The 24,015-nt window shown below is 44.4% G+C and overlaps 1 protein-coding gene across 1 annotated transcript; it reads left to right on the plus strand.

The window, feature by feature from the left end:
* The first annotated feature begins 501 nt into the window (after nt 1–501).
* Nucleotides 502–23,947, plus strand: puf60a (poly-U binding splicing factor a). Its single transcript, XM_051953842.1, has 11 exons — nt 502–729; nt 1,874–1,963; nt 4,081–4,167; nt 5,136–5,186; nt 8,836–8,997; nt 9,259–9,351; nt 10,735–10,948; nt 16,006–16,196; nt 16,555–16,669; nt 19,431–19,672; nt 22,734–23,947. Exons 1-11 carry the CDS (start codon nt 709–711, stop codon nt 23,031–23,033), a joined length of 1,566 nt encoding a protein of 521 aa, XP_051809802.1. The 5' UTR covers nt 502–708; the 3' UTR covers nt 23,034–23,947.
* Nucleotides 23,948–24,015: the final 68 nt, after the last annotated feature.

Below are 24,015 nucleotides of genomic sequence, written 5' to 3' on the forward strand. Positions count from 1 at the left end.
TCCTCCATTTCGACGTTGCACTTCCTGAAAAAGTTGTCCAGAGTGAGCATCGATGCAGACTCGCTATTTAAGGGCTGAACAGTCCACTCTCCCTCCGCACTACGCGGTTTGGGACGGCCCTTAATATGGAGGACCCTCCGCGGGAACGTGCAAACGGAGGGGTAGTGAGTAGGGATAGTGTGTAGGGATAGTGTGTAGGGGGCGGTTTGGGATTCAGCCATAGACATATGTTTGTGGCAGGAATCCTATGATCAGGTGTGGACTGCTCACCTGGACAGGAAGCTCCGCCCAGAGACATTTGATTGGTAGCTCAGTCCATCAAGTAACAGCAAAGACAAAATGTACCTTTATATTTCCATGTTTATTTATTTATTTATTACTCTTTAAATTTACACATTTACTTTCTTAATTTTAGCAGATTTATCTTTATTGTGGCACTCCTGTGACTCCACAGTGAATTCAGTCCTGTGATCCAAACTCCGACCAGCTGGTGGCGCTAATGATGCTTAATTCACTGACGGAGAAGAGGAAGAAGAAGAAGAAGAAGAAGAAGTGTCGCCTGTCTTCTGGGACTCAAAGCTCAGACACATCCGACAGATTGAAGCCAAACTCCGGACTGAGAGCAGCTCAGAGAGAAGCAGAGGAGAGGCGGGCAGCCGGAGAGGAGAGGCGGGCAGCTGGAGAGGAGAGGCGGGCAGCTGGAGCCGGATGGCGGCGGCCGTTTCTGCGGTATGGAGCTCCACTTACTAAGGGAAAGATGCTAAGCTAATGCTAACAACAGGAAGCTGTTTTTCAGAAAATCGTCTTCAGACCACAAACACGATTAAACCCGATCAGACTGATCGATAGAGGAGGAAAAGGCCGATCATTTAGCAGTTGAGCTAATGCTAGCTAATGCTAACAACACAGAAGTTCTGGACGGGTCTGCTAACTGATGTTAAGCGAGCTGTGGAACACCTGATGGACCCTTGAAGATCGATCAGTGATTATAGGTGATTGATCAGATCTGACAGCCTGCAGCCTTTCATCAAATATGGTAGAAATAAAACCAGCTTGTCAATAACAGGATTCAGTAAGAAGAGGCAGAAATGAAAGATTTTATTCCTTTAGTCAATGAAATGCCTCAGAAACATGAGATGTTAAAGTTTTATTGAAGCTGAGACACACGAACGTCTTCAAAGGATTTTAGTATTTCATCATATCTGTCTTCAGCGACATCCAATTAATCGGATAAGTTTGGAAAAATCAGTTAGTCCAAAACAGTCACACACAGTAGATGTATATATGAGGATATGTTATTTGTATGGTGTGTGTGTGTGTGTGTATATATATATATATATATATATATATATATATATATATATATACACACATACACACACACACAACACCCATATTATCTATACTTACACTACTGTTCAAAAGTTTGGGGTCATCCAGACAATCCCATGTTCTCCATGAAAACTCCCGCTTTTATCCATGTGCTAACATAACTGTACAAGGGTTTTCTAATCATCAGTGAGCCTTTCAGCACCATTAGCTAACACAATGTAGCATTAGAACACAGGAGTGATGGTTGCTGGAAATGTTCCTCTGTACCCCTATGGAGATATTCCATTAAAAATCAGCTGTTTACAGATACAATAGTCATTTACCACATTAATTATGTCTACACTGGATTTATCATTCATTTAATGTTATCTATCAGTGGAAAAACTGAGTTTCATTCAACAATAAGGACATTTCTAAGGGACCCCAGCCTGTTGAACGGTGGTGTGTATTTAGTGTGTATTTAACATATATTTAATGTGTATGTAGTATGTCTGTGTGTAGATCTTCAGCTGTGTGTGTTTGGTTCTCCTGGTTCGAACAGGGAGGTCCGGCTCTCATCATGGAGAACGGTTCCACCACTAAGCTGGGCCTGCCGCCGCTCACCCCCAACCAGCAGGAGGCGCTGCAGAAGGTAAAATACACCAACACCACGAAGTGTGTGTTTCTGTGTTTACTGAGCTGTGATTGGTCGTGTTTCTGTGTACGCTGAGCTGTGATTGGTCGTGTTTCTGTGTTTACTGAGCTGTGATTGGTCGTGTTTCTGTGTACGCTGAGCTGTGATTGGTCGTGTTTCTGTGTACGCTGAGCTGTGATTGGTCGTGTTTCTGTGTTTACTGAGCTGTGATTGGTCGTGTTTCTGTGTTTACTGAGCTGTGATTGGTCGTGTTTCTGTGTTTACTGAGCTGTGATTGGTCGTGTTTCTGTGTACGCTGAGCTGTGATTGGTCGTGTTTCTGTGTACGCTGAGCTGTGATTGGTCGTGTTTCTGTGTTTACTGAGCTGTGATTGGTCGTGTTTCTGTGTTTACTGAGCTGTGATTGGTCGTGTTTCTGTGTTTACTGAGCTGTGATTGGTCGTGTTTCTGTGTATGCTGAGCTGTGATTGGTCGTGTTTCTGTGTATGCTGAGCTGTGATTGGTCGTGTTTCTGTGTATGCTGAGCTGTGATTGGTCGTGTTTCTGTGTATGCTGAGCTGTGATTGGTCGTGTTTCTGTGTTTACTGAGCTGTGATTGGTCGTGTTTCTGTGTACGCTGAGCTGTGATTGGTCGTGTTTCTGTGTACGCTGAGCTGTGATTGGTCGTGTTTCTGTGTACGCTGAGCTGTGATTGGTCGTGTTTCTGTGTACGCTGAGCTGTGATTGGTCGTGTTTCTGTGTACGCTGAGCTGTGATTGGTCGTGTTTCTGTGTTTACTGAGCTGTGATTGGTCGTGTTTCTGTGTTTGCTGAGCTGTGATTGGTCGTGTTTGATTGGTCGTGTTTCTGTGTACGCTGAGCTGTGATTGGTCGTGTTTCTGTGTACGCTGAGCTGTGATTGGTCGTGTTTCTGTGTACGCTGAGCTGTGATTGGTCGTGTTTCTGTGTTTACTGAGCTGTGATTGGTCGTGTTTCTGTGTTTACTGAGCTGTGATTGGTCGTGTTTCTGTGTATGCTGAGCTGTGATTGGTCGTGTTTCTGTGTTTGCTGAGCTGTCATTGGTCGTGTTTCTGTGTTTGCTGAGCTGTGATTGGTCGTGTTTCTGTGTATGCTGAGCTGTGATTGGTCGTGTTTCTGTGTTTACTGAGCTGTGATTGGTCGTGTTTCTGTGTTTACTGAGCTGTGATTGGTCGTGTTTCTGTGTTTACTGAGCTGTGATTGGTCGTGTTTCTGTGTACGCTGAGCTGTGATTGGTCGTGTTTCTGTGTATGCTGAGCTGTGATTGGTCGTGTTTCTGTGTTTACTGAGCTGTGATTGGTCGTGTTTCTGTGTACGCTGAGCTGTGATTGGTCGTGTTTCTGTGTATGCTGAGCTGTGATTGGTCGTGTTTCTGTGTTTGCTGAGCTGTGATTGGTCGTGTTTCTGTGTATGCTGAGCTGTGATTGGTCGTGTTTCTGTGTACGCTGAGCTGTGATTGGTCGTGTTTGATTGGTCGTGTTTCTGTGTTTACTGAGCTGTGATTGGTCGTGTTTCTGTGTATGCTGAGCTGTGATTGGTCGTGTTTCTGTGTTTGCTGAGCTGTGATTGGTCGTGTTTCTGTGTTTACTGAGCTGTGATTGGTCGTGTTTCTGTGTATGCTGAGCTGTGATTGGTCGTGTTTCTGTGTATGCTGAGCTGTGATTGGTCGTGTTTCTGTGTATGCTGAGCTGTGATTGGTCGTGTTTCTGTGTTTGCTGAGCTGTGATTGGTCGTGTTTCTGTGTATGCTGAGCTGTGATTGGTCGTGTTTCTGTGTTTGCTGAGCTGTGATTGGTCGTGTTTCTGTGTACGCTGAGCTGTGATTGGTCGTGTTTCTGTGTTTACTGAGCTGTGATTGGTCGTGTTTCTGTGTATGCTGAGCTGTGATTGGTCGTGTTTCTGTGTTTACTGAGCTGTGATTGGTCGTGTTTCTGTGTTTACTGAGCTGTGATTGGTCGTGTTTCTGTGTTTACTGAGCTGTGATTGGTCGTGTTTCTGTGTATGCTGAGCTGTGATTGGTCGTGTTTCTGTGTACGCTGAGCTGTGATTGGTCGTGTTTCTGTGTACGCTGAGCTGTGATTGGCTGTCTCCTGCTGCAGGCCAAGAAGTACGCCATGGAGCAGAGCATCAAGAGCGTTCTGGTCAAACAGACTCTGGCTCAGCAGCAGCAGCTCAGCAGCCTGCAGGTAACACACCTGGAGAACGTCCAGAGGAACCCATCCTCCAGCTTTTGTTCACGTTGTTCATCAGCTGACTGGAGGAAAGTAGAGCTGCTGTGATTGGTTGAGATGTTTGATGGCATCAAACTGACAATCAACTTTCCTGATCCCACAGTGGGGAAAGTTCACCGCTCCAAAGTATAAAGATAGAGCAAGAATAAATAAAAAGAACTCAGTGCAGCAATCAGAGAATAGAGATGACTGCTTTATTTCATCCTCTGTAGGAGACTAAAGACAAGAGGATGAGGATCAGTTACTGCACAGAAACAGGTGGATGAGTGTAAATTAGGACAAAGTGCAGCAATAAACAGGAAGCAGTGACGTTTGTGATGCAGCGTTGAACAGTCTGACCGCTGGAATGAAGGAGCTGCAGAAACGCTGCTTCTTAGGGTGGAACAGTCTGTTCCTGAAGGAGCTTCTGAAGGAGTTCAGTCTGATGCAGAGGCTGGGAGGAGGTTCTGATGATGGTAGTTTGTCCAGAGCCCTCCTCTCTCCTCTTCCATGGAGTCCAGGGTTCAGCCACAGACTGGATCTGTTCCGATCCGGCTCAGAGAACCTCCTCCTCACAACTGCACAGAGCATTTAGCATGGACACTGTTGTGATGTTTTCTAATTTTTATATTTTGTTCAAATACCGTAAAATAAAATGAAGCAGCATTTTACTGATTCATCAATGATCAGATTAATTGATGAATCAGTAAAATGTTCGTTTGATCGACAGAAAGCTGAAGTTTGTCTCATTTAAATGTGAATCTACAGAATTCTTCAGTTTGAGCTTCAATTTCATAACTTCTGCATTATTATTCATGTCATACGTGTCGCTGCTGCATGTCGTGTGTGTAATCAGGTTTGCGTGTTGTAGATCAGTTTATTAGCGCCACGTGCTGGATGGAAACCTGCCGCTGCTTCATTAAGGTGCTCTTCTTTTGTCTCAGATGGCGTCTCTGACCATGGGTTTAGGAGACGCTCTGTCTCCTCTGCAGTCGGTGAGTCTCTGTTCTCCTGCCAGTAGACACTTCATCCCTAACTCCATCCTCACCCCGTCTTCACCCCGTCTTCACCCCGTCTTCACCCCGTCTTCACCCCGTCTTCACCCCGTCATCACCCCAATCATCACCCCACTTTTCTCCCGATCTTCACCCCATCATCACTCCATCTTCACTCCATCTTCACCCCATTTCCCATCATCACCTCGTCTTTACCCTGTCTTCACTAGGGGTGGGACGGTTCACAAAATACACGGTTCGGTTCATATCACGGTTTTGTGGTCACGGTTTTCGGTTCGGTTCGGTACACATTAATTGTTTCAAAAGTCAATTATGTCTTTATAGTAATGTTAAAACTTAAAGAATGAGGCAGCCTGACATTTGATACATTATTGTGACAGTCTTAGGTTAAAGGGAAGTGAGATTCTGGCCCTGAAAGCTGAGACATTGGTAGTTCCAACACGCTTTTCATTTATTTGGAAAACAATATATCTAAACAAAAAAGAATCTTTCAAGTCAGACGGTTGAATTTGTGCATAATATGAAAGAACTTTACATTGCTGTTTTTACAACTCAGATTATACCGTCAATGTAAAGCATAAGCCCTATCATACTTAGGTTCCTTTGAAATCACCACAAAGATAACATTTTCTTCGAACACTAACCACTTGAAATTAAAGTGCAGTATTTGAAATACAATCAAACAAATGAGGCTGGAATGTTTATCAAACTTAAAGTGTCACTGTGTTATCTCAGGTAACATAAAATAAATAATCCAAATGAAGAGGTCAATAATATAAAATGCAGCATAAACCAAACTTAACAGATAATGCACTCTACTGCACTCCCTCACACAGCTCTGCTCATTCTATTCTCTTCAGCTGAAGTGTTTGCGGGAGGGGATTTTATATCGCGGCTCGAGTGCCTTTATCATGCACTGAAATCCCGCACCCTCAACCACGGCAAAAGGTTGCATGTCTTGAGTGATGAAACACCCCAGTGCTTTCGTTATCCCTTTCGTCTTGTATGAGGGGCCGTACAAGACTTAATTCATTCTCGTCCTCTCACACACATATATTTTCACTCTCTTACACACATACATTCTCCTCTCACACGCATACATTGTCCTTTCACATACATACATTCTCCTCTCACACACATACATTCTCCTTTCACATACATACATTCTCCTTTCACATACATACATTCTCCTTTCACACACATATATTTTCTCTCATACTCACATACATTCTCCTTTCACACACATATATTTTCTCTCATACTCACATACATTCTCCTTTCACACACATATATTTTCTCTCATACTCACATACATTCTTCTTTCACATACATACATTCTCCTTTCACATACATACATTCTCCTTTCACATACATACATTCTCCTTTCACACACATATATTTTCTCTCATACTCACATACATTCTCCTTTCACACACATATATTTTCTCTCATACTCACATACATTCTCCTTTCACATACATACATTCTCCTTTCACATACATACATTCTCCTTTCACATACATACATTCTCCTTTCACACACATATATTTTCTCTCATACTCACATACATTCTCCTTTCACATACATACATTCTCCTTTCACACACATATATTTTCCTTGCACACACATACATTCTTCTTTCACATACATATATTTTAATATTCACGCACACACACATTCTGCTTTCACATACATACATTTTCACTCATGCACATACATACATTCTCCTCTCACATGCATATATTGTCACACTTGCACGTACATACATTCTCCTTTCACATTCACACATTCTCCTAAATAAATAGACATATATGTATATGTACAAAGAAAATATATGCATGAAAGAGAAGAATGTATGTATGTAAGAGGAGAATGTAGGTGTGTGAGAGGAGAATGTATGTATGTGCGAGAGAGAATAGTGGAAAAGGAAGTAAGTATAGTGGAAAAGGAAGTCCATCGTTTTTTGCGCTGTGATTGGCTGAAAAGCTCAAGTGGGCGGTGATGTTCAGGTAGCGGTTACCATGGCAGGTGGAGAGGAGTCCCGAGCGCTTCAGCAAGCCATTGGGGTTTTAAGAAACATTTTGTCATCCCCAGAAACGGTCACATATTATCGTCATCGCTTGAGCAGCAGGCGACAGGTTTATCTGCACCAAACTTTACTCACAGCACTGTGGAAAGTGAGATGAGACAACTTTTCAGACCTGCAAACTTCCAAGTCGCTGCAGCGGGACAAGCAGCTAACGCTAACGCTACACAAGGCCGAACTGGAGGATTACGTGTAGCGTTAGCGTTAGCTGCTTGTCCCGCTGCAGCGACTTGGAAGTTTGCAGGTCTGAAAAGTTGTCTCATCTCACTTTCCACAGTGCTGTGAGTAAAGTTTGGTGCAGATAAACCTGTCGCCTGCTGCTCAAGCGATGACGATAATATGTGACCGTTTCTGGGGATGACAAAATGTTTCTTAAAACCCTAATGGCTTGCTGAAGCGCTCGGGACTCCTCTCCACCTGCCATGGTAACCGTTACCTGAACACCACCGCCCACTTGAGCTTTTCAGCCAATCACAGCGCAAAAAACGATGGACTTCCTTTTCCACTATACTTACTTCCTTTTCCACTATTCTCTCTCGCACATACATACATTCTCCTCTCACACACCTACATTCTCCTCTTACATACATACATTCTTCTCTTTCATGCATATATTTTCTTTGTACATATACATATATGTCTATTTATTTAGGAGAATGTGTGAATGTGAAAGGAGAATGTATGTACGTGCAAGTGTGACAATATATGCATGTGAGAGGAGAATGTATGTGTGTGCATGAGTGAAAATGTATGTATGTGAAAGCAGAATGTGTGTGTGCGTGAATATTAAAATATATGTATGTGAAAGAAGAATGTATGTGTGTGAGAGGACGAGAATGAATTAAGTCTTGTACGGCCCCTCATAGTCTTGTCTGACTGGTCTTTGTACATTTGTTTAAAAGCCGCGGGGAGGAGAGTTTGTGCAGCCCTGGCCGACTCCTTGCCTAGCTCTCCACCCCTCCTGCTTGCGCTGCATGTCACTGTGGGGTGATGTCTCCGCAGATGAGCCGACATGTTAGATGTGTTTCCGCTAGCGTAAGTGACACGCGTTGCACAGTGCTTGCACACTGTCGCGCTTTTGTCCACAACTTTCTTACCGCTTTCGTGGGTCACCCTGAATGCAAAGTGGTCCCACACACCAGACCTATATAACGCTGCTGACGCATCTTCCAGCTCCAAGTCTTCTCCGCTCGCCATGTTCGCACCTTCTCTTCAATTGATTTCCCGGGACACACCCAAAGTTGAGCATGAGTATGAACCGAACGGTACGCATGCGCCCCGAACCGAGACAGCCGTCCTGAACGGTTCGGGTCGGTTTCATAAACCGTCCCATCCCTAGTCTTCACTCTGTCTTCACCCCACAAAAACTTTAGAACTTGGACTGGTGTTTCATTCGGTGTTTGATGATCAGCGGATCACTTCCTGTTTGAGATTACAGCGTTTCTACCTTCAGTCTAGGTACTAACTGTCATACATGATGGGTCTGATTGGGCTGAGAGGACAGACGTGTTGATTTTCCCATCATTCCTGTGTGTTGTGGAGGTGGCAGCACAGCGGCAGAGAGCTCTGGCCATCATGTGTCGGGTTTACGTGGGTTCCATCTACTACGAGCTGGGAGAGGACACCATCAGACAGGCCTTCGCCCCGTTTGGACCAATCAAGAGCATCGACATGTCCTGGGACTCAGTGACCATGAAACACAAGGTAACACGCAGTAACACACAGTAACATACTGTAACACGCAGTAACACACTGTAACATACTGTAACACGCAGTAACACACAGTAAGACACTGTAACAAGCAGTAACACACTGTAACATGCAGTAACACACAATAATACACATGCAGTAACACACAGTGACCATCCCAGGTATCCTGCCTGTGGTTGTTCTCCTTTGGTTCTCTTGTGGTTCTCCTGTGGTTCTCCTTCCATCCAGGTCTGACCGTCTGGTTGTTCTCTGCAGGGTTTTGCCTTCGTGGAGTACGAGATGCCAGAAGCAGCTCAGCTGGCTCTGGAGCAGATGAACTCTGTGGTGCTGGGAGGAAGAAACATCAAGGTGACCCGGCAGAGCTCTGTCATGATGATGTTCTGATGATGTTCTGATGATGTTCTGATGATGTTCTGATGGTGTTCTGATGGTGTTCTGTTGATGTTCTGTTGGTGTTCCGATGTTGTTCCGATGATGTTCTGTTGGTGTTCTGATGGTGTTCTGTTGGTGTCATGATGGTGTTCTGATGATGTTCTGATGGTGTTCTGTTGGTGTTCTGTTGATGTTCTGATGGTGTTCTGTTGGTGTCATGATGGTGTTCTGTTGGTGTTCTGTTGATGTTCTGATGGTGTTCTGATGGTGTTCTGTTGGTGTCATGATGGTGTTCTGATGGTGTTCTGATGGTGTTCTGTTGGTGTTCTGATGGTGTTCTGTTGGTGTTCTGATGGTGTTCTGTTGGTGTTCTGTTGGTGTTCTGATGGTGTTCTGATGGTGTTCTGATGGTGTTCTGTTGGTGTTCTGATGGTGTTCTGTTGGTGTTCTGATGGTGTTCTGATGGTGTTCTGATGGTGTTCTGTTGGTGTTCTGATGGTGTTCTGTTGGTGTTCTGATGGTGTTCTGTTGGTGTTCTGTTGATGTTCTGATGGTGTTCTGATGGTGTTCTGTTGGTGTCATGATGGTGTTCTGATGGTGTTCTGATGGTGTTCTGTTGGTGTTCTGATGGTGTTCTGATGGTGTTCTGATGGTGTTCTGATGGTGTTCTGTTGGTGTTCTGATGGTGTTCTGTTGGTGTTCTGATGGTGTTCTGTTGGTGTTCTGTTGATGTTCTGATGGTGTTCTGATGGTGTTCTGTTGGTGTCATGATGGTGTTCTGATGGTGTTCTGATGGTGTTCTGTTGGTGTTCTGATGGTGTTCTGTTGGTGTTCTGATGGTGTTCTGTTGGTGTTCTGATGGTGTTCTGTTGGTGTTCTGTTGATGTTCTGATGGTGTTCTGATGGTGTTCTGTTGGTGTCATGATGGTGTTCTGATGGTGTTCTGTTGGTGTTCTGATGGTGTTCTGTTGGTGTTCTGTTGGTGTTCTGATGGTGTTCTGATGGTGTTCTGTTGGTGTTCTGTTGGTGTTCTGTTGGTGTTCTGTTGGTGTTCTGATGGTGTTCTGTTGATGTTCTGATGGTGTTCTGTTGGTGTTCTGTTGGTGTTCTGATGGTGTTCTGTTGGTGTTCTGATGGTGTTCTGTTGATGTTCTGATGGTGTTCTGTTGGTGTTCTGATGGTGTTCTGATGGTGTTCTGTTGGTGTTCTGATGGTGTTCTGATGGTGTTCTGTTGGTGTCATGATGGTGTTCTGATGGTGTTCTGATGGTGTTCTGATGGTGTTCTGTTGGTATTCTGATGGTGTTCTGATGGTGTTCTGATGGCGTCGTTATTCTTTTCCCTCGTCGTCGTCTGCCAGGTGGGGAGGCCCAGCAACATCGGCCAGGCTCAGCCCATCATCGACCAGCTGGCAGAGGAAGCTCGAGCCTTCAACCGGATCTACGTGGCGTCAGTTCATCCCGACCTCTCTGACGACGACATCAAGAGCGTCTTCGAGGCCTTCGGGAGGATCAAGTCCTGCATGCTGGCTCGAGAGCCGACCACCGGCAGACACAAAGGCTACGGCTTCATCGGTGAGTCCAGCTGTCTGTTTGGAGTTCTGGTCCAGGAATCAGACTCCTCTGATGTCTGGAAGAAGCTGCTGAAGCTCCATAGAGGCTTCAGGTCCTCCTCCAGAGTTAGAAGACAGAAAGAGGACTTCAGCTCTTAGTGGAGTTCAGACTTTGACACAAACTGATGCAGAACTTCAGCGAGATGGTCAAAAAAAATCAGTGTTTGATGTTCAGAGGAGCTGCAGATGATTCATTACCAACAACAATAATAATTAATCATTATAGTAGTAATACTAATTAATTATACTAATTAATTCTATTATTATTAGTAATAATAATAGTTAATACCTTGCATTGTTTATTCTTCAAATGTCTGGTTTAATCTAAAGATCTTCAGTTTACTACGGAGAAACCAGAAAATATCGTTATTTTACAGTCAGCTGTCCGTCTGCATCTTTACTGAGAATTGGACCAACGGATTTGGATGAAGTTTTCAGGGAAGGTCAGAAATGAATGTCGGGGTACTACGTTATGATTTATAGCTCTCGTTATCAATAATTGGGGCACCACCCTAGACACCTAGGGAAATAATAAACTTTAATAAAAAAATTAACATTCATAAAAATTTTGATCAATCTCAGATCAAAAAGTCTTGAATCCTCGATTAAATTGACCACATTCTACACAAAGAAACACAAGACTGTAGTTTGATCTAAAATGAGGTCTTTATTAACTATTCTATGAAAATAATGACAAGTGAACTATGTACAATGTAGATATGGTGTGTGTGTGTGTGTGTGTGTGTGTGCATGTGTGGAATGTGGGGGTGTGTGTGTGGTGTGTGAGAGAGAAGGAAATATGGTGAGGATTAGCCAGAGCTACACACGTGGACAAAATTGTTGGTACCCCTCAGTTAAAGAAGGAAAAACCCACAATTCTCACTGAAATCACTTGAAACTCACAAAAGTAACAATAAATAAAAATTTATTGAAAATTAAATAATCAAAATCAGCCATCACTTTTGAATTGTTGATTAACATAATTATTTAAAAAAAACAAACTAATGAAACAGGGCTGGACAAAAATGATGGTACCCATAACTTAATATTTTGTTGCACAACCTTTTGAGGCAATCACTGCAATTAAACGATTTCTGTATTTGTCAATGAGCGTTCTGCAGCTGTCAACAGGTATTTTGGCCCACTCCTCATGAGCAAACAGCTCCAGTTGTCTCAGGTTTGATGGGTGTCTTCTCCAAATGGCATGTTTCAGCTCCTTCCACATATGTTCAATGGGATTCAGATCTGGGCTCATAGAAGGCCACTTTAGAATAGTCCAACGCTTTTCTCTCAGCCATTCTTGGGTGTTTTTGGCTGTGTGTTTTGGATGGTTGTCCTGTTGGAAGACCCATGACCTGCGACTGAGACCAAGCTTTCTGACACTAGGCAGCACATTTCTCTCCAGAATGCCTTGATAGTCTTCAGATTTCATCGTACCTTGCACACTTTCAAGACACCCTGTGCCAGATGCAGCAAAGCAGCCCCAAAACATTACTGAGCCTCCTCCATGTTTCACCGTAGGGACAGTGTTCTTTTCTTCGTATGCTTGGTTTTTGAGTCTATGAACATAGAGTTGATGTGCCTTACCAAAAAGCTCCAGTTTGGTCTCATCTGTCCAAAGGACATTCTCCCAGAAGCTTTGTGGCTTGTCAACATGCATTTTTGCAAATTCCAGTCTGGCTTTTTTATGAGTTTTTTCCAGCAGTGGTGTCCTCCTTGGTCGTCTCCCATGAAGTCCACTTTGGCTCAAACAACGACGAATGGTGCGATCTGACACTGATGTACCTTGGCCTTGGAGTTCACCTTTAATTTCTTTGGAGGTTGCTCTGGGCTCTTTGGATACAATTCCAACGATCCGTCTCTTCAATTTCTCATCAATTTTCCTCTTGCGGCCACGTCCAGGGAGGTTGGCTACTGTCCCGTGGGTCTTGAACTTCTGAATAATATGAGCCACTGTTGTCACAGGAACTTCAAGCTGTTTAGAGATGGTCTTATAGCCTTTACCTTTAAGATGTTTGTCTATCATTTTTTTTCGGATGTCCTGGGACAATTCTCTCCTTCGCTTTCTGTTGTCCATGTTCAGTGTGGTACACACCTTTTCACCAAACAGCAGGGTGACTACTTGTCTCCCTTTAAATAGGCAGACTGACTGATTATGAGTTTGGAAACACCTGTGATGTCAATTAAATGACACACCTGAGTTAATCATGTCACTCTGGTCAAATAGTTTTCAATCTTTTATAGAGGTACCATCATTTTTGTCCAGGCCTGTTTCATTAGTTTGTTTTTTTAAATAATTATGTTAATCAACAATTCAAGAGTAATGGCTGTTTTTCATTATTTAATTTTCAATAAATTTTTATTTATTGTTACTTTTGTGAGTTTCAAGTGATTTCAGTGAGAATTGTGGGTTTTTCCTTCTTTAACTGAGGGGTACCAACAATTTTGTCCACGTGTGTAACCTGACGAGGTAACCGGTAATTTGGATTAAGAATTCTAATAATTTGTAAAAGAATAAATTGGTTAAATGAATTAAATGACCAAGCGGTTAGTACATCACCCATAGAATGGAATCAGAGCAAACTCAGCTGGAGTTATTGAAGTGAACCGTCATGGGGCTGGGACTTGCGGGCCTTCAGATTCGCAGCACACGGTCTGGACCTGCAGGTTCGGAGCGGTGCGTCGTCATTATGGCCACGCTTGGATGTCCTGCCACGGGTTGATCGATTCTGTACAAATGGACCTGGTCCAACAGATCTCCGGAGGTCTCAGCTGAATGGTGCCGGGTTTAATGCCGCTTGATTTAAGAAAATGATGGCTCTCAGTCTTAGCCAAGAAAAACGGATGTTTGATGAAAAACTGTCAAAATTAAGAGGAAATAAATGCTGGTTCTGAATCGGTTCTCCCGATTAAACGAATAAAATTTGGCTTAACGTGAGCAAAATGTCTCCTTAAGTTACAAAAATATTAAGAGATAAAGAGTTAACAAACTTAGATGGTGAGGGAATTTCAAAGATAGGAAAAACGCGCTTTAGGTAAAATAATGGGAATCTCTGTCATGGATTCCTTCAGGTAGTGACGAAAGAGAAGAGCGGGTAAGAGCGGGTAAGAGCGGGTAAGAGAGCGAAGGTGGGGGCTGCTTAGGCTTATATCAGGCCAAAGGGACCATGGGAGGACCCCAAGGCAGAGGGAAGCTTCGGCGTGAATCTCTGGGTGGTAACATGACCCCTTCCTTTGTCTCAAAGAGGAGAGATGGAAAACTACTCCAGAAGGAATTAAAACATTGGAATATTAAACGATTAAAACGCGATCTGTCTATCTCTCCACATTCAGTTGTGTGAAAGAGAAAAATGTGTAGATTAATACATACGTTCATATGATGTGAATTATTTCATTCATAACTATGTGTTTATGTTTATGACATTAAAAATATGTATCACAGTGAGAATATAACAACAAGTCAGAGATTTGGTAACAGGTAAATACAATGGTCATCATTCAACCTACATGGAGAGGAAATTCAGAGGTTCATACTGGAATTCATTCCAAACCATAGTATCCTGGGGAAGAAATGATTGAACATCACAAATTAATTAACCCTTTAAGCTTCAGTCAATTCCAGCCGTTTTCAGTACAAAAAAATCGCTAATATTCTATTTTTAAATAAAAAAAATTACGAAAAATACAGGGAATATTGGACGCGCATCGCGAGGTGCATTTCCTTGAAAACGACCGATTCGTGGATTTTATTCCAACTTCAGGACATGTTTTGGACAAAATAGTTTACTGGCTAAAGGTTGGATTATGGCCGTTTTTTGTGGAATCTTTTTTTCTGTGTGTAATAATAAACCCGGAAATGTGAGTCGCGCTGTGTGCATTGAAGCCGTGTATAGAGAACGGATGGATGAATATTCGTTGTTTGTCGGACAAATGTGTTTTTCTCACCCGCTGTGGTAATCACATCTGAAAGTGGTTTATACCGGCGGATTCATGAGAATCTAAGCTTTCCATCGGTGTATAGTGTTTGTATAATTGTGTTTGCAGCCGTCGGACATTCTTGAAATTCCTATGCAAATTAGTAGGTGTACCGCCGGCGGTACATTGATGCTTAAGGGGTTAATCGACTTCTATAAGACACATAAATATGATTTTCGAATATGTCATAGATGAAACACTGTAACTGTGGTAAATCTGGAAAAACCAAATGCATATAGAAATATGAATTTGGCAAGTGTTTTTAAGTTCAGTTCCAGTCTCTTTGTTTCGTTTAAAAAGAAGAAGTTATTCCAGGGGTTTAAATGTTCACGGTAGCTCCATCCTTCTGTCCATGAAAACCTACAGAAATACAAATGTCTCAATCCTCCTATAGAGATGGGTGTTGGTCAGTGCTGGAGAGGGAGAGCTTATCTGAGTTTTGATCAGCTCAGGAATTCCAGGGCCTTTGCAGTATTCCGACATGACACAAGGACCAGGTGATCAGATTCTGGCAGTGATCAGCTTATAGTCTGGATCCTCGGATTAGTTAAAGATTTCTGTATCGTTGCCAGAAAGCAACATGGTGTCACTGTAACCATGACAACCAGAGAACACTACATCAGCTGATTGTGATCCTACTACAAATGCACCTCTGAGGACTTATCAGGACTTATCCATCAGAAATGATCCAAGGAACAGCTGATTAAACTGTGGGGGTGTTTCTGAGTCCATCAGTTCCCGCTACATGTTAAGGTCATGTGTGCCATACCTAACGTACACACGCCTGTGCTCAGCTAAAGTCATTTAGTTTGTGAGTACATCTCCATTAAATGGACACATTCTGTGGTGATTTCATCTGTCAGAAATGATCCAAGGACTGAGCTGTCTGAGGGTTTTTCTAGCTAAAACGACTCAGACTGCCTGACGTGTATCAGAAACATGGAGATGAGTTTCATGTCTGCTGATGGATGAGTGTTTGCTGCTGTTAGAGCTGCAGACGGACCGGTCGTCCTGCTGACAGCGTTCTCTGGTTCTGTGTTCTAGAGTACGATAAGGCTCAGTCCTCCCAGGACGCCGTGGCCTCCATGAACCTATTTGACCTGGGGGGGCAGTACTTGCGAGTGGGGAAGGCTGTGACTCCGCCCATGCCCCTCCTCACGCCGACCGCCCCCGGAGGACTTCCTGCCGCCGCCGCTGTGGCCGCCGCCGCCGCCACCGCCAAGATCACCGCTCAGGTAAGCACACGCTCCGCCCCTTTTCCTGCAGTAGTGCTAGATTTCATTCAGTATTGCATTCATTTTCAGCAGTTTTATATTTATTTCTGTCAGTTTTAACAGTTTATTTACATTTGATATGTTTTCCACAGTTTTAAGATAAACTTTATTGATCCCACAGTGGGGAAAGTTCACTGTTACACTGTTTGAAGCTATTTAATAGTATTTGATGTATTTTATTCAGTATTTGATGTATTTTGTTCAGTATTTATGTGTTCTATGCAGTATTTGACATATTCTCTGCAGTATTTATGTATTTTTGGCAGTATTTATGTATTCTCTGCAATATTAAATGTGTTTTATCTGGTGGTGCGTTCAGGAGGCGGTGGGAGCATCGGTGCTCGGAGCTCTGGCCGGACCGGCGCTCCTCTCTCAGCAGCTGGGAGGACTTCCTCAAGCTGTCATGGCCGCCCAGGCTCCAGGTGTGATCACAGGTAGGAACAGCTGAAGCCCCGCCCACATAAATATCAACCCCGCCCACCAATAAGAAGAACACTGTGCTGTTAAATCATACAAAAGCCTCTGTCTGAAGAGTCAGGTGCAGTCAATCATAGCTGAAATCAATTCCAGGTAGTCAAGTCTGCTCACCTGTAGACAATTACCTGACCTCAGCAGAACACACCTAGAAGATTTAGCTTTTAAAGAAATCTGACTCTGTGTTTTAGAAGGTGATGTGGATCCGTCTGATGCCCTGATTACAGTAGAGAGGACAGTTTGTGTAATATCACTGAAATATAAAATGATTTTAACGACACCACCCCTCAGTAATCAGATTACTTTAAGAACAGCAGAGTATTTCCTCTGATAAACAGAAACAAACTTTACAAAGTAGAAACTCCAGCTTCCTCAGTCCTGGACCTTTGGACTGGGTCTATCTGTGTCTGCATCATGGTCCACATGGAGAAGAACTGAACAGAGGAAGAGAAACATCTGAGGAGTCATAGTTCCACTAATCAGGAGGTCTAGAAGGAGTCATAGTTCCACTAATCAGGAGGTCTAGAAGGAGTCATAGTTCCACTAATCAGAGGTATAGAAGGAGTCATAGTTCCACTAATCAGGAGGTCTAGAAGGAGTCATAGTTCCACTAATCAGAGGTATAGAAGGAGTCATAGAACCACTAATCAGAGGTATAGAAGGAGTCATAGTTCCACTAATCAGAGGTATAGAAGGAGTCATAGTTCCACTAATCAGGAGGTCTAGAAGGAGTCATAGTTCCACTAATCAGAGGTATAGAAGGAGTCATAGAACCACTAATCAGAGGTATAGAAGGAGTCATAGTTCCACTAATCAGGAGGTCTAGAAGGAGTCATAGTTCCACTAATCAGGAGGTCTAGAAGGATTCATAGTTCCACTAATCAGGACTGATCAATGGTACTATGGAAGACATTGGAGGAAGTTCTGATCCAGATTTCCAGCTAATGGACTCATCCAGAAAATAAGTAACAGTAAAATAATTTTTATTGCAGCTTCATACTAAAAGCAAAGTGATTTAGCATTTTTCTGACCCACAATCCTCTGCTCTGTCACAATATCTGACGAGGAGAAACTAATATTTCTTTTTCTCAAGTCACTGAAAAAGATTTTTACACCATCTGTAACCTGGTGGTTCCTACAGGTATTACTGGGTTCTTCAGTTCTGTAAAAGTAGAACCAGACCGAGAGGTTCCACAGGATGAATAATAATAAAATAATCAGATCCTCACCGTCATCCTGGCTGGACCAGCTGGATGATTGGTTTTTACAGTTTACAGGATCAAGTGATGACCTTCATCAGCGTGAACCTCTAGATGGGTTCAGGTTGATGGGGTTAGTCCATAGATCAGCCCATATGAGGGGTTCTAGCTGGACCTGTGTTCCACCTGCAGGACTTACCTCATGCCAGTTTAGGGTTCTATGTAGTCAAGAGGTGAAGCTTTGATGCTCTGCTCTTCAGTAGAACTTCTTCCTACAGACAAACTGATGGAACTAAGAGTTCTACCACCAGAAAAAGCAGCGTCCTAATATCCTAAAAGTAGTTTTGTCCCCAGTCCAGTGTCAGTCTTTAATATTCAGCAGCTGCAGATGAACTTTCCTACAGAATAAAGTCGTCATGTAACGTAGAGCAGCTGTAGTACTCTGCTGTTCCTCCAGGTGGAGCCTCTTCCTGTGTAATACAGGAACCAGACAAATGTTCTGTGGCTCAGTTTGAGTTGTCAATGAATCAGGTATTGATTGATATTTGATCAGGAAATTTATCCAAATGAGCATTTCTACCCTTCTGAACACAAACTGTTCTGTTTTTCTGGCTCCTGTGTGACGGCAGTAAACAAAATGATCCTGTAGATCCGGTAGATGAGTCCTTATCTATGAGGCTGGAGATATTCAATACCTGGAGGGCTGTAAAGGTTGTAGGAGCACCAAAGAAAGTGGTGCTTTGGTGTGAGCAGGTGTGACCATCCTCCTCTTCTGTTCAGTTTAAGTCTCAGCTGGAAGATGCTGTGTTTTAGCAGGAAAGCAGTGAGATGAGAATCTGCAGTGAAGGAGGCGTCCAGCAGGAGGCGCTCCCTTAGTCCCAGCTGTTGTTTGTGTTGCTGCGTCTGAAGCGTCTCCACTAATAGATTTTCTCTTTTATTGTCTTTTTCTCTCTCTCTGTTTCCCCCTCCCCCCTCGACCCCCAACGACAGTGGCCTCTTAGCCCCTCCCCTTTGCTCCACACTGACCAACCAGTGAAGACGACTGTTTGTAGCCCCTCCCTTTAATCATAGCCCCTCAGTCCTATTGGCCAGTGAGTCTCTGCTGTGTGATTTGTGTGTGGGGGGGTGTTTGGTTTGTTCGTCCTCTGATCCTCTCAGATTCAGTCCAAATCCTGTTTCCTGGTTGTTCTACACCAACTGTAAGTATGAGTCTACACGGTTCTAGAGGAAGAACCGATGCTGAAGCCTCAGGATGCTGACAGTCTGAGGGTGCGCTGGTTTACTGCACCTGTTACGAGGTGGAGTTATTACCTGTTTGAGCTTGTCAGTGCTGACTCCACCCGTCTGGTGCAGGCGGGTGCAGTAAACCAGTGCACCAAGTGTAGCTGAGGGTAGGAGAGGCCGGGGGTCGGTCCGGTCCTCCGGAGGTTCTTCTTCTGCTCCGGTGGAACTGGACGGCTCTGTGCAGCCGCTCGGCACTGCCCGTCTGACCCGGCTGTCCCTGCTGCTTGGTGTCTTTCAGGCGTTACCCCGGCCCGAACCGGCCTGCCTCAGGTGGGTTTGGTGAACCCGGTGCTGGCCACTCCGCTGGCGCCGGCGGCCTCCTTCGGTTCTGAGCTGAAGAGGAAGGAGGAGGAGGAGGAGGAGCGTCAGGAGGTCCAGCAGGACAGCATCATGGAGCCGCTCAGCGAGCAGGAACACATGAGCATCAGCGGCAGCAGTGCCAGACACATGGTGATGAGGAAGCTGCTCCGCAAGCAGGAGGTAACGAGAACTCTGGTGGCACCCTCAGATGTCACTGGAACAGTGGACAGACCAGTCCACAGACCGTAGACCAGACCGTAGATCAGACCGTAGACCAGACCGTAGACCAGTCCATAGAGCATCCTTGTCCACAGACCAGACCGTAGACCAGTCCATAGACCGGACCATAGACTAGTTCGTAGACCAGACCGTAGACCAGTTCATAGACTAGTCCATAGAGCATCCTTGTCCACAGACCAGTCCACAGACCAGACCATAGACCAGACCGTAGACCAATTTATAGACCAGACTGTAGACCAGTCTGTAGACCGGACCATAGACTAGTCCGTAGACCGGACCATAGACTAGTCCATAGAGCATCCTTGTCCACAGACCAGTCCACAGACCAGACCATAGACCAGACCGTAGACCAATTTATAGACCAGACTGTAGACTAGTCCGTAGACCGGACCATAGACTAGTCCGTAGACCGGACCATAGACTAGTCCGTAGAGCATCCTTGTCCACAGACCAGTCCGTAGACCAGACCGCAGACCAGACCGCAGACCAGACCGCAGACCAGACCGCAGACCAGACCGCAGACCAGACCGCAGACCAGACCGCAGACCAGACCGCAGACCAGACCACAGACCAGTCATCTTTGTCCACGGACCAAGAAGACTTGAGTTTGAGATCAGCCTCAGTCCACAATTCTGGTTTTATTTTTATTACTTTTAGTTTTGACCTTTGATTCTCTCGCTGTCTTTCTCGTGGTTTGGTTCAGTTTATGTCCCATAACTACCTGGTTTAGTTTAGAAAAGAATCTTAATTTGGATTCAAATAAACTTAAAGTGCTACAGTATAATCCTTGTTTGGTTCTTGAAGAGGTTTCACCTTCATCTAAAAGGTTTCCTCAGTGAAGTATCTGGAGTAATCTTGGGACTTGTTGTAGACACTCCTCTGTTCAGAGATGCTGCACCACTTCAACATTAACGTCCATCTCTGAGCAGACGCTGTGTAATTCCATTTATCAGGTAACCACAATGAAAATCTGCCCAGACAGCTTCACCACCACAAACACTTCGTCATGCCAGATGTGTTTTAGTGATATTTTGGGGCAGCAGTGAGATGGACCTGAGGAACCATCCTGGATGGAGGTGGAACCTTGTCAAGAACCAAAAAGAAGTCCCGTGGTCTTTTGCTGAGCCACCAGAGAGTATGATGTCATGTATGACCAAGAACTAGGGCTGCAACAACGAACTGACAAAATCGATAACAATCAATTATTAAAAGTTTCGGCAACGAATTTCATTATCGTTTCGTTGTGTCGCACGATTCATGCGTCATGTCACAGAGCCGTCTACTTCACCTACAGAGCGAGGGGGAGGCAGAGCAGAGGCGGGGTTTTCAAGGGAAGAATAAATTCAACAAATGAAACATGACTGACACGGAGAAAACTGTTTGACCAAAGTCCTCAGAAGTGTGGAAGCATTTCACGCTTCACAAAAAAAAAAACATGCCGCAATGCATGCATCTGAAAATCACACTGACGGACAGTCACTAGCGGGTGAGTATGTGGTCACATGACCGCGCTTTCAGCTTGACCGTCCGGTAGATGAGTCAATAAACACAGTGGCTCGGTGGCAAACTTTCTCTATTATTTCAAAAACACTTCTGTGAAAAGTATTTCTGAAAGCATTTGAGGCGAGAAATAATCTGCAGCAGCTGAATCTGTCCTTGTTTTATTTCACTGACGGCTAGTTTAGACGTTTGAGGACAGTTTCATGATGTGTGGGATCTCCACACGCTGCATCGAATTTGCATAAAGTAAAAATCCAGTCTACTTTATGCAAATGAGCTCCAGGTAAACACACCTGATTGCAGCTGGAAACCCACTGTCACATGCGGTGTGTGCAATCTAGTGGACACACACTTTAAGTCACTGCATTATCCTGCGTTTGTTCACTTTAAAGTGAGGAAATGTAATGTCAGTCTCCCTGTTAGCTTGTCTGATGCTAGCGTTAGCTTGTTAGCTGATGAATGACAGTGATAGGGCATGTGTGACTGTAAGAGATGATTTTTATTTCACTTTAATCAGCTTAAGCATGGTTTAAATGTATTCTAAATAAATGTAACTGATACACGGGGGTGTTAACAATTTAAAGATTAAGCCTCAAGTTTTAATTATCTGACATCTGAATGAAGACACTGGTCTGTGTTGGAGTGAGGCAGGATGAATCACATTAACAGGTTTCATGATAGAAAGACATCATGTCCACCACAGAAAGCAGCTGTCTGACTGAGAGCATCCTCACCATGACCGTCACTGACATGAGACCTCTGATGGTTGAAGACAAAGACTTCACTACAATCATCTTATTTGCTCTCATTCCAAATCTTCTATTTCTGAATAAAGAGACGGAAATTAAAAATGTTTTTTTATCCGATTCATCGATTTATCGAAAAAATAATCTAGCGATTAATCGATTATTAAATTAATCATTAGTTGCAGCATGACCGAGAACCAACACAGACTGTTGCTATGTTTACCACGTTACAGAACAGTGACCCGGTTTATGTAGAACCTCCACTGGAGCTCTTACACAACCACGAGAGGTCACCGATGATCCTTAGGACAGTGCCTGTCTGTCGGTGAGGAATGGATGGTAGCCCGCTGAGCTACTAGATGCTGGAGAAGGTCCTCACTGGACCATCTGTATGGGAATGATCTGATGATGACTTTAATGGAGCGATTCTGTCTGAATCTGGGCATGAAGAGTCACGGTGGAACTGGAAGGTACCATCCAAGTAAATGGAAATATATAACTCAATGTGTCCAGCAGGTAGACTAGGGTCCAAATCCCATCCCAGAACCAGATGACTGATTAACTTGGTTTGTCAGGAAGACCCAGGACTCTGTATGGACTTGGAGATGATAGAACTTGAAGGTTGTTGTTAAATTTACTGAAATAAAAGATGGACTTTTAGGAATAAAAAGGTCCTTCAGGATGGTGTGAATGAGAATAGCAGAGTTTCAGAGTCTGACCTGTTGAATCTGACCTGACTGACTTGTGTCTCCTAGTCCACCGTCATGGTCCTGAGGAACATGGTCGGACCCGATGACATCGACGATGACCTGGAGGGTGAAGTCACCGAGGAGTGCGGGAAGTTCGGCCAGGTGAAGCGTGTCATCATCTACCAGGAGCGTCAAGGCGAGGAGGATGACGCAGACGTCATCGTTAAGATCTTTGTGGAGTTTTCAGAGGCGTCCGAGATGAACCGAGCCATCCAGGCGCTGAACCAGCGCTGGTTCGGAGGACGGAAGGTGTCCGCTGAGGTCTACAACCAGGAACGCTTCGACAGCAGCGACCTCTCAGCGTAGGACCTGAAACACTGAAGCGTAGCGTAGAGGCCTCTTTCTAGCCCAGTTTTGTATTGGTGTTTGTTTCTGGAGACAATTCTTCTTCTTCAGCTGGTTCCTGGAACGGATTAACGGACCAGATGGTCCTCATGTTGGACCTGCAGACCGGACCTTCTTCTTCCTGCTCATCATGTTGCTGATGGTGTCTGACGTCTAGATAGAACCTGGCGTGGTTTAAGGAACAGATCCAGGGACAGATCCTGGTTCCTGTAAGTAAGAAGGGCATTGTTTAGGTACGAGAACCTTTGTTACCATGGTAACAATAATGAATGCTCTGAAACAGGACCAGCAGCCTCCAGACCTCCTCACCATTATTCATAGCCCTTAAGTTTCTTCAGGTTTTAGGGAACCTGAACCTTTGTTCTGAGGAACGGTCCAAGTAGAACCTACTGCAGGCTGTTTATTGGGGTTCCACCAGAACATACCCCCATCGCTGTCCTTCAGCATCCTGCTGTTAGTCAAACTGACTGCATGTGGACTCTGGGTGTCAGACTGCTGTTGGTCGCTTCTATCAGTCATTAACAGCCCCTGGTCCTGGTCCTCTAGGTCCTCTAGGTCCTGTAGGTCCTGTAGCAGGTAGACCTGGTTCTGTGGCTCTGATCTGACAGCGGCCCCGTGGTGCGTTCATGGACTGTGAACTGGTGAGCAGGTTGGAGGCAGCGGTGGTCCAGATGTGACCCGTTCAGCTCCAGAGGTTCAGGTTTTGTTTGCAGCAGTAACATCTGGATGTTTGTGGACTGACTGGCGTTCCTGAACGCACCACGGCATTCCACACCGGACCTTTTCTGTCTTGTCCAGAGGGTTGGTGCGTTCAGGTGCTCTTCAGGGTTCTGATGGAAACACTGAAACGTGAATAAAGCTGTTGTTTTGTATGACCTGTGGAGCTGCTGTCTGATTGGTCCAAGGGTTCAGGTGGCACCAGGTTAGAGAACCGTCCAGATCC

The sequence above is a fragment of the Acanthochromis polyacanthus genome, chromosome 9, assembly GCF_021347895.1.
Source record: "Acanthochromis polyacanthus isolate Apoly-LR-REF ecotype Palm Island chromosome 9, KAUST_Apoly_ChrSc, whole genome shotgun sequence".
Lineage (NCBI taxonomy): Eukaryota > Metazoa > Chordata > Actinopteri > Pomacentridae > Acanthochromis > Acanthochromis polyacanthus.